The 13788-nt window shown below is 45.7% G+C and overlaps 1 protein-coding gene across 7 annotated transcripts in view; it reads right to left on the bottom strand.

Annotated features, from left to right (window-relative positions):
- RGS3 (regulator of G protein signaling 3) overlaps positions 1 to 13788 on the bottom strand; it is a 132277-nt gene that overhangs the window by 112038 nt on the left and 6451 nt on the right. For 4 of the 7 annotated variants that reach the window (XM_070251161.1, XM_070251162.1, XM_070251160.1 and 1 more), the window contains one exon: positions 8020 to 8199. In XM_070251161.1, the coding sequence (XP_070107262.1) occupies positions 8020 to 8122 (103 nt within the window). In that variant the 5' untranslated portion in view covers positions 8123 to 8199. Of the gene's footprint in view, positions 1 to 6398; positions 6841 to 8019; positions 8200 to 13788 lie in introns of those variants that run through there. The other 3 variants (XM_023628693.2, XM_023628697.2, XM_023628694.2) reach the window with 3 other exon arrangements.

The raw sequence follows: 13788 nt of genomic DNA, 5'->3' as shown, positions 1-13788 counted from the left end.
GCCCCTACCTTTTAGGTTGGAACCTGAAAGAGTTGCTCCTTGGGAATAGAGTGAACCATCAACAGACACAGTTCCTCAAGGGACTACGGCTCAACTGCAAATCATCTCAGTCCCTAACATAGAATTAAGACTATCCCAGATTGCTAGCAACATCAAGCATCGGACAGAGGCAAAGAAAGATCTTTCTGAAGGAAGATATCATCCTAGGTCTGCATTAAGAAGAAAAACAACAACTCTGTACCTACTGTTTGCAATAGACACAGCCCACCTAAAACGCAAAGAAACAGAAAGGCGGAAAGAAATTGTACGGAAAAAGACATGCCAGGCAATGATTAACCAAAAGAAGATGGGTAGCTATGTTAATGTCAGCAACAGCAGACTTTATCTCTACTAGAAATAAAGAGAAGACTTCATGACAACAAAAGAAGACTTCATAATAATAAAAGTTTCAATTCAGCAGAAAGATAATTCTAAATTTGCATGCTCTTAATATTGCTTCAAAATATATGAAGGAGAAGCCAACAGAACTATAATGACAAAGAGACAAATTTACACTCATAGTAGGAATTTTACATATCTCTCCCAGTAACTGATCAAACAAACGGGGGAGGGGGAATCAGCAAGGATATAGAACATCTCAACAACCTAATTAGTAAACCTGACGTATACAAAGAACACTGCACCCAACTCCTACAGATCTTTTCAAGTACACACACAGCATTCATAAAAAGTGACTAAATGCTGAATCATCAAAGGACTTAAAGGATGCAGAGAATGTTCTCTAACCAAAACATAAAATAAAGAATAAAAATATTACTAGAAAATCCCCAATATTTGGAAATTAACATACATAATTCCAGGGCTGGCCCAGTGACATAGCAGTTAAGTTCGTGTGCTCCACTTCGGCAGCCTGGGGTTCGTAGGTTCAGATCCCGGGCAAAGACCTAGCACCACTCATCAAGCCACGCTGCAGTGGCATCCCACATAAAACAAAGGAAGATTGGCACAGGTGTTAGCTCAGGGCCAATCTTCCTCACAAAAAAAAAAGAAAGAAAGAAAGAAAGAAAGAAATATACTTCCAAAGAACCCATGTGTTCAAGAAGAAACAACCATGAAAATTAGAAAGTATTTCGACCTGAATGATAAAGAAAAAAAACTACCTATAGCCATAAGGCTTCCGGATATTGACAATGTTCTATTTTTGACCCTTGTAAAAGTTACACAAGTGTTTGCTCTGTGATAACTCACTGAACTGCACATCATTTAGGGGCCGCTTCTCAATATGTGTGTCATGTTTCATATTTAAAAAGTTAAGGAAAAAATATACATACACAGCAGAATTGGAAAAAAGAACAAAAAGCTATCAACAGGTCAGAAACTTCGAGGAATTTCTGAACGCTCCCAAGCAGATGGACTCCAAATGACAGATAAGCCAGTGAATGCTGAGGACTCTGCCAGCACATGAGGAGCTCCTGAGAAACGGCTGGATGGGCTTCCCCTCCAGGCCCAGGGATGTTCCCGGCTCAGAGTACCAGGCGAGCCAGGGGAAGCTGGCAGGGGCATGGTGCAGGCCTCCAGTTCAGGGCCTGCCTTCGCACTGCCCACACACTGAGCAGCTGGCTGGCATCTGCTCCCAAGCCTCATTCTCACTACAGAAAATGGATTTTTTATCTCCGTGGCTTCCAGTGAGAGGCAGAGAAAGGAGTGGGCTGGGACCCCAGCTAACATTGTACTGCTACAACAAACAGAAGAAAACTAAGGAAATGCCCAGCACATTAATGATACTCCCTGATCCACTCTGCCGTCAGAACCACATCTTCCTGACACCCCTCTGGCAAACCAAGATTCCAGGCACTTCTCCAGAGGCTGCACGCACAGCTGCTCCCCACAGCTTCCACCCTGCAGGTTCATTTGGGGATAACAATTCCAAAGAGGGTCGGGTTGTGTCACCCAATGTCCACAGCTACCTGCAGCCCTCAGAACAGATCCAGCCTGCCTGTCACCTCCTGGCCGAGACACTCTGGAGAAAAAGCAACCTCTTCTCTCCCGTGACCACTCACCACATCCAGGCCCCAGACCAGAGACGCCAGGCAGGCTAACAGTTTGTTGCCTCAGGCAGGCTAATAAGTTGGTGTCCCTTCAAGAAGATATTCTTTAAATATTTATCAAACATTTTTGTGAATTTGGGTTTTTATTCTCCATATAAAATATTACACCTAAAATTCATACGGAGACTCAAGGAACCCAAGGTAGCCAAAACAATCTTAAAAAAGAAGAACAAGGTCGAAAGATTCACACTTCCCAATTTCAAAGTTTACTACAAAGCCACAGGAATCAAGACAGTGTGGTATTGGCACAAAGATAGACAAATAGATCAATGGAACAGACTTGAGAGTCCAGAAATAAACCTATGCATGCATGGTCAATTAATTTTCAACAAGGATGCCAAGGCCATCCAAAGGAGACATAACAACATCATTAAAAAATGAGGCTAGGTCAACTGGGTAGCCACACACACACAAGAATGAAGTTGGACCCTTTCCTCACACCGTATGTAAAACTAACTTGAAATGAATCAGACTTAAATGTAAGAGTCAAAACTATAAACCTCTTAGAAGAAAACAGAGAGGTAAATCTCTGTGACCTTGGATTTGACCATAGATGCTGAGATACGACACCAAAAGCACAAGAAACAAAAGAAAAAAATAGATAAATTTGACTTCATCAAAATTAAAAACATTTGAGCTTCAAAGAATGCTATCAAGAAAGCAGATCAAAAAACCCACAGATTGAGAGAAAATATTGGCAAATCATATATCTGATAAGGACCTTGTATCTAGAATATATTAAAGAACTCTTACCACTCAATAATAAAAAATAAACAGTCCAATTTGAAAATGGGTGAAGGAACTGAATAAACTTTTCTCAAAAGAAAATATACAAATAGCCAATAAGCACACAAAAAGATGCTCAACATCACGGGTCATCAGTGAAATGTAAATCAAAACCACAATGAGATACCACTTCTCACCCACTAGGATAGCTACAGTTAAAAAGTCAGATAACAGCAAGTGTTGGAGGTTGCGGAGAAATCAAAACTCTCATGCTAATGGGAATGGAAAATGGTGCAGCCACCTTGGAAGAGGTTGGGAGTTCCTCAAACAGTTAAACATAGAGTTACCCTTTGACCCAGCAATTCTACTCGTAGGTATTTACCGAAGAGAACTGAAAACACTTGTCCACACCAAAACTTGCACATGAATGTTCACAGCAGAGCATTATTCCTAACAGCAAAAAGACAGAAACAATCCAGATGTCCATCGACTAACGAATGGATAAAAAAATGTGGGGTATCAATACCATGGAATATTATTCAGCCATAAAAATGACTGAAGTACTGACACATGCTACGTGAGTGACGGCTGAAAACATTATGCTAAGTGAAAGAAGCCAGTCCCCCAAAAAAACACATATTATATGATGCCATTTACGGGGAAAGTCCTGAATGGGCAACTCTACAAAGACAGAAAGTAGATTAATGGTTGCTTAGGGCTGGGGGAGGTGGGGGAGGCAGGAGTGGTAGGAATTGGGGTAATCAGCTAAAGGTGCAGTGTTTTTTTCGAGGTGATAAAAATGTTTTACAATTGACTGTGGTGATGATTACCCAACTCTGTGAATATCCTAAAAACCATTCAATTGTACACTTCATATCAGTGAATTGTACGTATGTGAATTATATCTCAATGAAGTTTTTTCAAAAGTTCACAAATATATTAATAAAATCAAAAGAGATCATGCTGAAGGAAGAAAAAACTTAGGTACCCCTATAATGGTTCCTTCAAATTACACCAGATCTTATAAAGAAGACATCCCTTGGAGGAGTTGGGTTCCAGCCCTGGTTTACAAACTCCCCTCCCCTGAAGCCAGGCCACCTCCCTAGAAAGCTGTGTAGGGCCAACTAATGCTATACACCCCGTACTGGGGACTAGGGCTTGAACTCATGCGCCTACACACACAATACAGAAACCACAGCATGTCCTGTATGGCACTCTCACTGAAGGGAGTTCTGCTCAGAACAATGGTGTCTCTTTCTATTTCCAGAGATGCTGAAGCTCCCTTTAAATGTTTGTCTCAGGGAATTGCCAGCTGGGCAGCACCTTCCTCTGGTTCTACCGGGGCAGAGCCCACTGGTGAAGGCCACGAGCTACCTGCTACGTTGGGGACAGGCCAGTGAACTGAGGAAAACTTAGCAAAGACCTTCACAGTTAACGGAGTCCATGTTAGCTGGCCAAACCAAGTTTGAATCCATAGCTGAATACTTCCATGACTTCTTAAAATGACAGAATCTCAGGTTCCACCCCACACCCATTAAACTGGAATCTCTGAGAGACGATCCTAGGGACCTGTGTGTTAGCAGGCTCCCCAGGTGCTTCTGACGGCTGGCCAGGTTTGGGAACCACTGATAGACATCTTCATTCGTGAGCAGACAAGCAAAAATCACTCAGCAGCCTGAAAGGGGAGCGGCGTTCGTCAAGGAAACAGAGTTAATGCAGGAAACAGGAGAGAACTTTTCCAGCGTCGATCAGTGTCCTCGGAGAGATCTAAGAGATCCCTGAGGCCAGGGCTGGGCAGGGCACCCACTCCCTGCTGGGCTGGACCCTCCCCAACTTCCCAGATTTGATTTATTCAGTAGAAGAATATGGACTGATGCAAGGAAACAGTCACATCACACCATTAAGGAGAAGAAATGAGTTACAAACTGTACATACGATAGGATCTCAATTCTGTTAAAATCAGACACAAACAAACACACACACACACACACAGAAACAACTCTGGAAGGATATAAGCCAAAATGTTAACAATGGGAGTCACACTACAGGTAATTTTCACTTCCTTCTTTTCACTAAGTTTTCAACAACGAATACATCTTACCGTGATAATAAGGAGGGAAAGACGACGAAACGTATTTTTGCTTTTTAAACAGGACACAGCTAAGGTAATGGGGTTTAACAGTTCCCTGACACTCTTTCCCGACCACGCCAGCCCTACCAATTCAGATCAGCCCGGAAACCTCCCTTGTTTGGCAGAGTCCCACATCCCAATGCGGTTAACAGGAACTGCCTGCAAGGGCTGGGCGGGTTCAGTGTGATAAGGCAGGTAAAGCTCTTGACACAAGGCATGGCTCACGGTAAGTGCTCAACAAACAGTGGCTAGTTAATAACTCTTGCTGTTCTCCTCCACCAGCTGGACCAGTGAATTCCAGGATGCCAGACCACAGGCCATTTCGAGGGGCCAAGCCACTGCTTTTCCATCACTCCCTCTGCCCCTAGAGAAAAAGGCAGGTTGTGAAGAGCTAAGTGTGCCAAGAGGTAAGCCTGAGAGTAGGAGAGCCGGAATCCCAGGGAGGGCCTAACTCCCTGGGTGCTCTGCCTTTGAAATCTGGTCAAAGTCCAGTTATGTGGCAGTAACTGCCCCAACCTTCATCAAGAAAACTGTACACAAGTTCCCAAAAAAATGTGCTGGACTGGTCGTTTCCCCAGGCTTGAGCTCAGGTACCAGCTCTGCCCTGGCTCACAGGGAGACCATCCTCTCTCTGGATCTCAAGTCTTCAGAGAGGAAACGTAAGCCCCTCTCCACAGGGAGCTGCAGAACCAGTGAGGAAAGGCAGGGCTGTGAAGGGCTGTGTTCTGGGACAGGGCTGTTATCTGTACTATGGCTCCTCGGAAGGTGGCTTTGCCCAGACCACTGGGGCAGTTGCTGCCCAGTCGTTCTTGGGAAGAACCCAGTCCTGCTATCCAAGGGCTTGGGAACAGGAGCCTGCTGCCCATTTCTGTCAACGTCAAGCCCCCAGGCCAGCCCCATGTCCCTCCTGAGAGCCTGGTGGTTCCCAGAGGGGAGAGTTCTCCCATCTCAGCTGGAGGTCAGATATCCCTTGGAGCAGTCACACTGCAGGTTCCAAGGTGAGCCCAGAAGGAGCCAAGGCCACCTGGGCTGACCTGGCACCTGTCCCGTCCCTGAGCCAAAGGAAACAGGACGGAGGAGTTCTTGAGATGTAGTAACAAGACCTTGGTTTAACCCTGAGCTGCTGGCTAATGGGAATTTCAGTGGTGACAAACTGGGTCTCTGAAAGATTAACTGGGGCGTGATTATTCCAGCCAAGTGAGGCAGAACCAACCACACTTGGCACCAGCAGCCAGGCAGCAGATTGATGCCCAGCGGCTTGCTCGCCTGAGCCTGTGCCCTGAGCCCCTCCTGGGCGATGACAGGAGAAAGGGGCCCAGAGGAGGTGCCCCTCAAACGAAGGATCGCCAGCGCGCGGCCTCACCTGTCACCATGGGGTGGCCCTTTCTGGCCGCTGCAGCAGGGTGGAGCGGCCGGCCCGAGCGGGCACTTACCAAAGGTGGTGAGGTAGAAGGACAAGTCCGGGTGGGCACGCCGGCTCCCGAGGGAGACGCGGTGCAGGGCGCGCTCCATGGCGGCCGCTGGGGCCACAGCAGCGCCTGTAACCCGAGGCGTCTGTGTTGCTCCGCAGTAACCGAGGCAGCAGGTCCACCGCCCCCCGCGCCAGCCGCTCCTAGGCGGGCGCGGGAGGCCGGGCTGCGCCGCGTTTGAACGGGCCGGGCTCGCCCGCCCTGATTGGCCCGCGCCCGTTTGAATGGGGAGATTTCCACCTGACCGAGCAGCCACTGGGCCGGAGGGGAGGCGGCCTCGGCGAGGGACGGCAGGCCTCCCCCAGGAGCCATCAGGACTGGGCGCCCACACCAGGGCTCCTGGCTCCAGAGTAGAGGTGCCCACCCCGGAGCCCCTGGCGTGCCCACTCAGCGAGCTAGGCCTGCTCGCCCAGCTCCCCCAGGCCAGCAATTAGCCAGGATTCTCGGATGCTTTGAAGCTCAGACCTGTAATCACCCAACCTAAGGAAGGGCAAAGGAGCATCCTCCTGGCCCAGTGCAGTGGGATTTAGCAAACTGTTCTCCACACTTGGGCCAGCCGCGCCCACCAGGCTGCAGCCCCTTCCCAAACCCTGCCCTCTCCATGTCCCTCTTGAGCCTCCTCCTGGGTGAGAGCAGCCTGGCACAGGTCCAGACCAGAGCAGCTTGCTCCAGCCAGCCTTCAGCCCCCCATCCGCAGCCTGGTGCCATGGGACAGGAGGACAGGCATCAGCATCTGAGGAGACAGGAAGGTACAGGACGCGAAGCGAGTAGGCGCCTTCAGTCTCCAGAGCCTGGTGCGAGCAGGCAGAGCTGGAAGGAAGGTCAGCCCCTCACTGCTTTGTCGGCAAACATTCCCAGGCTGCCTCCCGGGAGCAGTTTCACACCAAGACATCTGCTCTGCACATCTCTGACTGTGGCTGCCGTGGGAGGGAAAGCTGCTGGTCTCGTGTAAAGCTAAAAATGGGAAGCGTCGGAAGTTGCCAAATGGATATTTGCGGCTCAGTGATCCACTCAAGATGAGGTTGGGGAATGCGAAAGAGAAAGTAGGGAGCAAAGTTATAAGTGAGTACCACGTACCAGGGGCTGCGCTGGGCAATTTACACACATCCTCTCATTTAATCTTCACACTAACTCTAGGAAGTATCAGCCCCAGTTTACCAGGGATAAGTCTGAACCTCAGGCAGAGAGGGACAAGGTGACTTGTCCGAGGTTGGCAGAGCTGAAATCTGAACCCAGGCCTGTGTGCCCCAAAGCCATCCTCCTTCTGTTCTTCCTTCCTCCACACCTGCCTCATGGCCAACAGCAAGTGGAGATAGCAGACCTGCTTTCTTGAGGCAGGTAAGGAAACTAGATGCCACAGGGCCAGCTGGCCACCAGCAGGGAGAGGAAACTGGAGAAGGAGCCCTGAAATCAGCAAACTAGTGGTCGAGTGCAAATGAGTCACATAAAGGCCCGTGGATTGTTGGAATCCTGGCACTTTGTGAAGCCCTGGTCTGCTCTTCCTCCAACCCCCACACCATGAGCACTGCCCTTAGCAGGGGCAGGCCTACTCCACTGGCCCCAACCCAACGGCAGATGGACTTACCTGCACCCTGGACTTGAGCATGCCCGATCTTCCTTCTGGCTGGGGAAGTCTGAGTGCAGGCGTCCTTTCTGGGCATGGAGATATCCTGGCTCTGCCACTCCATCCGGCCAAGGAAAATGGGCAACCTCAGGCTCAAGCCACAGGATGCAGACAGGACACAGAGGCTGTGGTGCTGTAGACCTGCAGGAGCAGGATGGGAGCATGAGATAGGCATGGCCCGAGGATGCTCCCTGAGAGGGGTGTTCACCCCCAGTAGGAATTAGAAAGCATGGGTGTTCCGGAGCCAGGGCAAAGGGAGGTCCACAGGGAAGAGGAGAGTGATGTGCCCAAGGTGACAGTGCCCCTTCATACTCTGCGAGGGACTACTGTAGAGCCTGCACTGGGGAAGACCACCACGGACTCAGGAGGCTGTAAGTGACCTGCAGGTGCACAGTTAGCGGAGTAGGAGCCAGCAAGAGAGCTGGGCAGAGTTGTACTATCTGAATGTGGCCTGGGAGAGAAAAGACTGGGGCCCATAATGGGCACTTCACACTCACCCAGGACAAAGGTCCCACTGCCTTGCAAGCTCCCTCCTGACTCCTTCTGCCCCACTCGGCAGCTACGCTATTCAGTTAGGAGACTCCAATGCCATCCTGATCCTGATCTGACCCCTCTAGTGGCTCCATCACCACCTTCACCACCAACAGTAAGGCCCCCTTACTTAGTGGGGCAATGGAAGCTTCCTTCTCTTAAAGGGGCAGGTCTCTCTTTTCTCAGGAGAGGGAGGACATTAGTGAGTGGAGTGTGAGCAGCGACACCGCAGGAGAGACTGACCCCATTAACCCACACTGCTGTTCACAGGGGACATCCAGAAAGGATCGAGGTTATGGCTCTGCTTTCCCCAAGAAGGCAGGGGAGTTTGAGGACCACGCCTAGCTTTCTGACATGCCCTGAGCACTCTAGCACCCCCTGGCCCTGGGCCTTGGTATCTCTCTTACACCTTGCACAAACTCCACACGTACATAAAGATACTACACACACAACACAAACACACTCTGCACACATATATGTACTATAACATTTCCCATGTATATACACAAATACACCATATACATACCGTGTAAATTAACCAAAAAAACCTTAAGTTGGAGTGTGGAAGGCCTGAGGGGGAGCTCTTACGCCCTGGCACACATCATCAATTACACCCAACAGGAAGCAAGGGCGGCTTGCATCTTGGACAGGATATAAAACTACTGACGGAAGATTTCTCTCCCCACCCGGTGACAGCCCAGCCAATGAGAAACGCTGCAGCTCAGCCAACGAGAAGGCACTGCAGCGCTGAACTGCTACTTTCCCCCAATGCACTCTCATTTAGAACAGCCCTTCCTACTCCCTATTTTTCTCTATACAAGCCACTCCCCTCCTTTGTTTGCTGGATTTACCTAAGGTTTGCCATAGGGTGCACACCCTGAATTGCAATTCTTTTAGCTACTCCCGAATAAATTCATTTTGGGGATAAAATAACAGGCAAATTTTCTTTTTAAGTTGACAACACACACACCATATATACACACACACACCACACACACACTACATACACGCCTCACACATATATACAAACACATCCCACACACTATACATGCATCCTATGCACATGTACAAGCACATAGACACACACCACACAAGCACACACACAAAACATTTAAATACACCACATACGTAAACCACATTCACACACAATGATTGATTATAGGCATTTTTAAAGACTGACTATCTAGAAGAATAGGGACTATTTGGGTTCAGAGTGAAGGAACTAAAGGTATTCATTTGGGTGCGTTTCACGTTAGTTATCAAAGAATCAGTGCCTTTTAAGATATCATCTGGCCCAATATCCAAAAAATTTTGAAAAATAATAATAAAGTGGACTAGGATGGTAAGCAGTATTATAATAATGTAGTATCAGAAAGAAAACAAGCAGATCAATGGAACAGAATAGAAAGTTCAAGGGGAAAAATGATTTTATTTAGAAAACAAGAAAGGTTTTCAAAATCTTTTAAAGATTGATTTCAAAAAATTAGAAAAGGACCACATTAATTAACATGAAAACTTTAAAATAAAATAAGAGTTAAAGTTGAAATTTATTTTTAAAAAATAGACTTCAAAAATAAAATCTAAGTCTGGTTCTTTGAAAAGACCAATAAAATAGAACTCTGGAAAAACAAAGAAAACTACACATAATCAAGTTTAGGAAAGAGAAAGATAGCCAAGATACAAACGTAACTCTTTAAATTGTAAGAGAAAACCATTGCAACCTTATTCTATAACTTGGAAAATCTGGGGAAAAAATGGATGATTTTCTAGAAAGTATTCATTGCTAAAACTGATACAAGAGTTGAAATTTTTAATAGATCACTAACCATAGATAAACTACAAAAGGAAATCAAAATTGTACCTGACAAAACTATAGAAAACCTAGATAGTTTTAGAAGCCAATTCTGTAAGACCTTCAAGAAACAGATAACGCCTATGTCATTTAAACTGGTTCAGAACTGGGAAAAAAAAAAACTGGAAGATTTGTCAGTGCTAGCTACAAGGCTAGGCAAAGACAAAAACCAGATAATGTTAGCAACAGAAAACTATAGACAGAGAGAAATTAATGAAATAGAAAATATACATAGAGAAAATCTATTTAAAATATGACAAAACTGGGCCCACATTCTCTAAGTTTTGCCACATTCCTTTTTTTAAAGAAATCTCTCATTTAAATACAATGCCTCCCAATTTTTTAACATTGGCTAGTCATTCAAAATTTTAAAAATATTATGTAGGCCAAATAAAATACATCTCTGCCTTATAACTAGTTTGAAATCTCTGCTAGACGAATCTTATTAATATAGACACAAAAATCCTAAATAAAATATTAGCAAATCAGATCCAGCAGTATATTCGTGATGAAGTGGTATTCATTCCAGGAATGCAAAGATAGTTCAAATCAGCGCAGGGGATGGCAAACAACGCCTATAGGCCAAATCTGGCCCACTACCCATTTCTGTACAGCAAGTGAGCTAAGAATGGAATGAAAAAAATTAAATGCTTTTCTATAGCCATAAAAAATAATATTTTTTAAATTAAAAAATGAATTTAAAATATTTATAAAATATATAGCAAATATGTATATATGTACGAAGAAGTCTTTCAAATCAGTAAGAAGAATATAAATGTACCAGGGAACAAGAATAATCATTGCACAAGAGAGGAAATGTGATTGACTAATGCATAAAATATTAGTAACCTAAAGAAGAAAAAAGAAAAAGATCATTTGGTCCCCCCGTTTGCCTTCAGGAAGTTCAAGCATTTGTATTTATAGAGGAGGCAACTAAGATTCAGAGTGGTTAACTGAATCTGACTGCTAAAGTAGTAAAGAAACAGTAGAGAAACAAGAATCCAGCCAAAGAACCACTACAGAATGTCCTCTTCCTCCCCAATCCTGCTCAGAGTGGCTGGGCTATAAACCAGTAGGCCTGAGACCTGCAGGGCTACTGACACATGAAAATCCAATGCAGCAAATGTTTGCTAAGCTAAGCACCTCAGTTGTGCTGAGCCTCACACTGAGCGCTGGGGATACAGAAGTGAACGAGAGGGAGTTTACAGTCTAGTGGGAGATTGGCTGAGTGTTCCACTAGAGGCAACATGGCAGCCTCTGGAAAAACAGATTAACGTCTCACTTTGTCTGGGGAGCTGGGCAGAGCAAAGTGGTAAGGAAGTCAGAGAAGACCTCTGGAAGAAAGTGACTCGAAGGATGATTTAGCCAAGGAAAGGAGGTGAAGGAAGGGTTACAGGCAGGAAGAACAAAACACACAGAGGCCAGAAAATGAGAGAAGCATTGACATTTGAGGAACTGAACAATGGAAAGTGTGGCAGGGAAGTTAGAGTGTGTGGGAGGAAGTAATATACATGAACTAATACACAAGAAGGTAAACATCACACAAGGCATCGTATATTATTAAAACCAACTTGGGCTTTATCCTGAGAGCAAAGGGCAGTCTCAAAAGATTTTAAGCAAGATCCCAAAAGGCTTTAATTTGTATTTTAGAAAGATGCCTCTGCCTAGAGTGTGAAACAATGGATTTGGGGGGGGGGGGGGGGGGAGGGGCGGGTAGCATGAGGGTTGGAAGCAGAAAGTAGTTAGGTGGCATCTTTTCCAGGAGTCCAGGGAAAAGGTGATAGTGGCCAAACTAGTATAGCAGCAGTAGGGATGGAAAGAGGTAGAATCAATAAGACTGGGTGATTGACTGGAAGATAAAATGCCAGGAATCCTGGGTCGAGAAATTAGATGTTCAGAAGAGCCCTTTACAAAAATGGAGAACATGGCAGGGAGGGCTGAACTGAGGGGAGACATGATGAGTTCAATGATGTGAGCCTGCTAAGGGTGAGTCACCTTTGTGCTGTCCAAGTGAAGGTGTCAAGTGAATTGTTGAATATATTGGACATAAATTCAGGAAAGACCTTAGGCTGGAAATATAAATTTAGAATTCCCAGTGAAGCCATGGGCCTGGATAAGAGAGCCCAAGGAGAATGTTTAACGTGAGAAAAAGGCTCAGGAAAGAACCCAGAAGACTACCAACTGAAAAGACAGGCAGAGGAGGAAAGGCCAAAAAGAGAGAAAGAAAGCCAAGGAGTGTATTAAGAAGGAGATAATCGTCAACAATGTGAAATACTGTAGAGAGGTCAAGTAGGCTAATAACTGAGAAGTGTCCATTGGATTTAGCAACAATGCAGTCATTGTTGACCTTCCATCCCAGAATAAAATGCTGGGAGGCAACAGCTCCACATGAATGAAAATGTACCAAATTCACTTCTAAAAGGAAAAATACCCTGGGCTCAAATCCAGAGAATATTCTTGGGTCAGGTTTTTTCTTGTCCTAAATTTAACCAGCTGGACTGCTTTGTTAAGGGGTATTTTATTCACCCTTGAAATGCAGGATTTGCCTTTTAAAAGTATGTCTGCAATTCATCTTCACGGTAGAACACAGCATCTTAGGGTTAGCGGTTCTCTACAGGAGCAGATGTTAGTGGCTGTAAATACCACTGAGAAACTTTAATTTGCCTCAGATGTAGAAGCCTTTGGTGACCTAAATACACAAATAGGGTCTAAGTGGGAACCAAGTAAAAAAATGCGAGATTTCAAGTGAGCTGAGAGGTGTTGTTTCAAAGCAGAAGAGGCCAAAACCTTCTCTGCCAAAGGAATGTGAAATAGTAAGCTGAGTCTGAAAATAAAAGCCAAAGATTTGACAAGAGCCAGAAAAGAAAAGCAGAGGGCCCTGTCTCTCCTAAAATGGCTCCAGGTCCTTGTAGTTGTGTTGGAAGGCCTTTTTAAGAAGCACCCCTTTTTCTGGCGTGATAACAAGCAACTTGGCTAGGTATAGTGAAGGGCTCCAGAGGCCCTCAAAAAGGTTTTCAAACTAAAAGAATAATGTAACTTCTGCTTCCAGCCAAGATGGAATAACAAGGACTGGATTTTCCCTCTCACCTGAAACTCCTAAAACAATGAACACCTAAAACAAAATATATGAAACAATGGTTTTCAAGATATGACATCAAACAACGAAGGGCAGTGATCCCTGAGAAACAGAAAACCAGCCAGGTGAGCCCCAGGGCACTTTCTAAAAGGGAGAGGGAACCTAGGCCAACTCCAGGTCCCTGAGTTGAGTTTCTCAGGAGGCCAGGCAGCTGGAGTTCACAGGACAGAGTCCCAGAGAGGGAAAAGCTGCGCAAAGAGACAACTCAGAG

Source organism: Equus caballus, chromosome 25 (genome assembly GCF_041296265.1).
Source record: "Equus caballus isolate H_3958 breed thoroughbred chromosome 25, TB-T2T, whole genome shotgun sequence".
NCBI classification, from domain to species: domain Eukaryota; kingdom Metazoa; phylum Chordata; class Mammalia; order Perissodactyla; family Equidae; genus Equus; species Equus caballus.
Note: the sequence above shows the minus strand (reverse complement) of the source record. Positions and strands in the feature narration are given on the sequence as shown.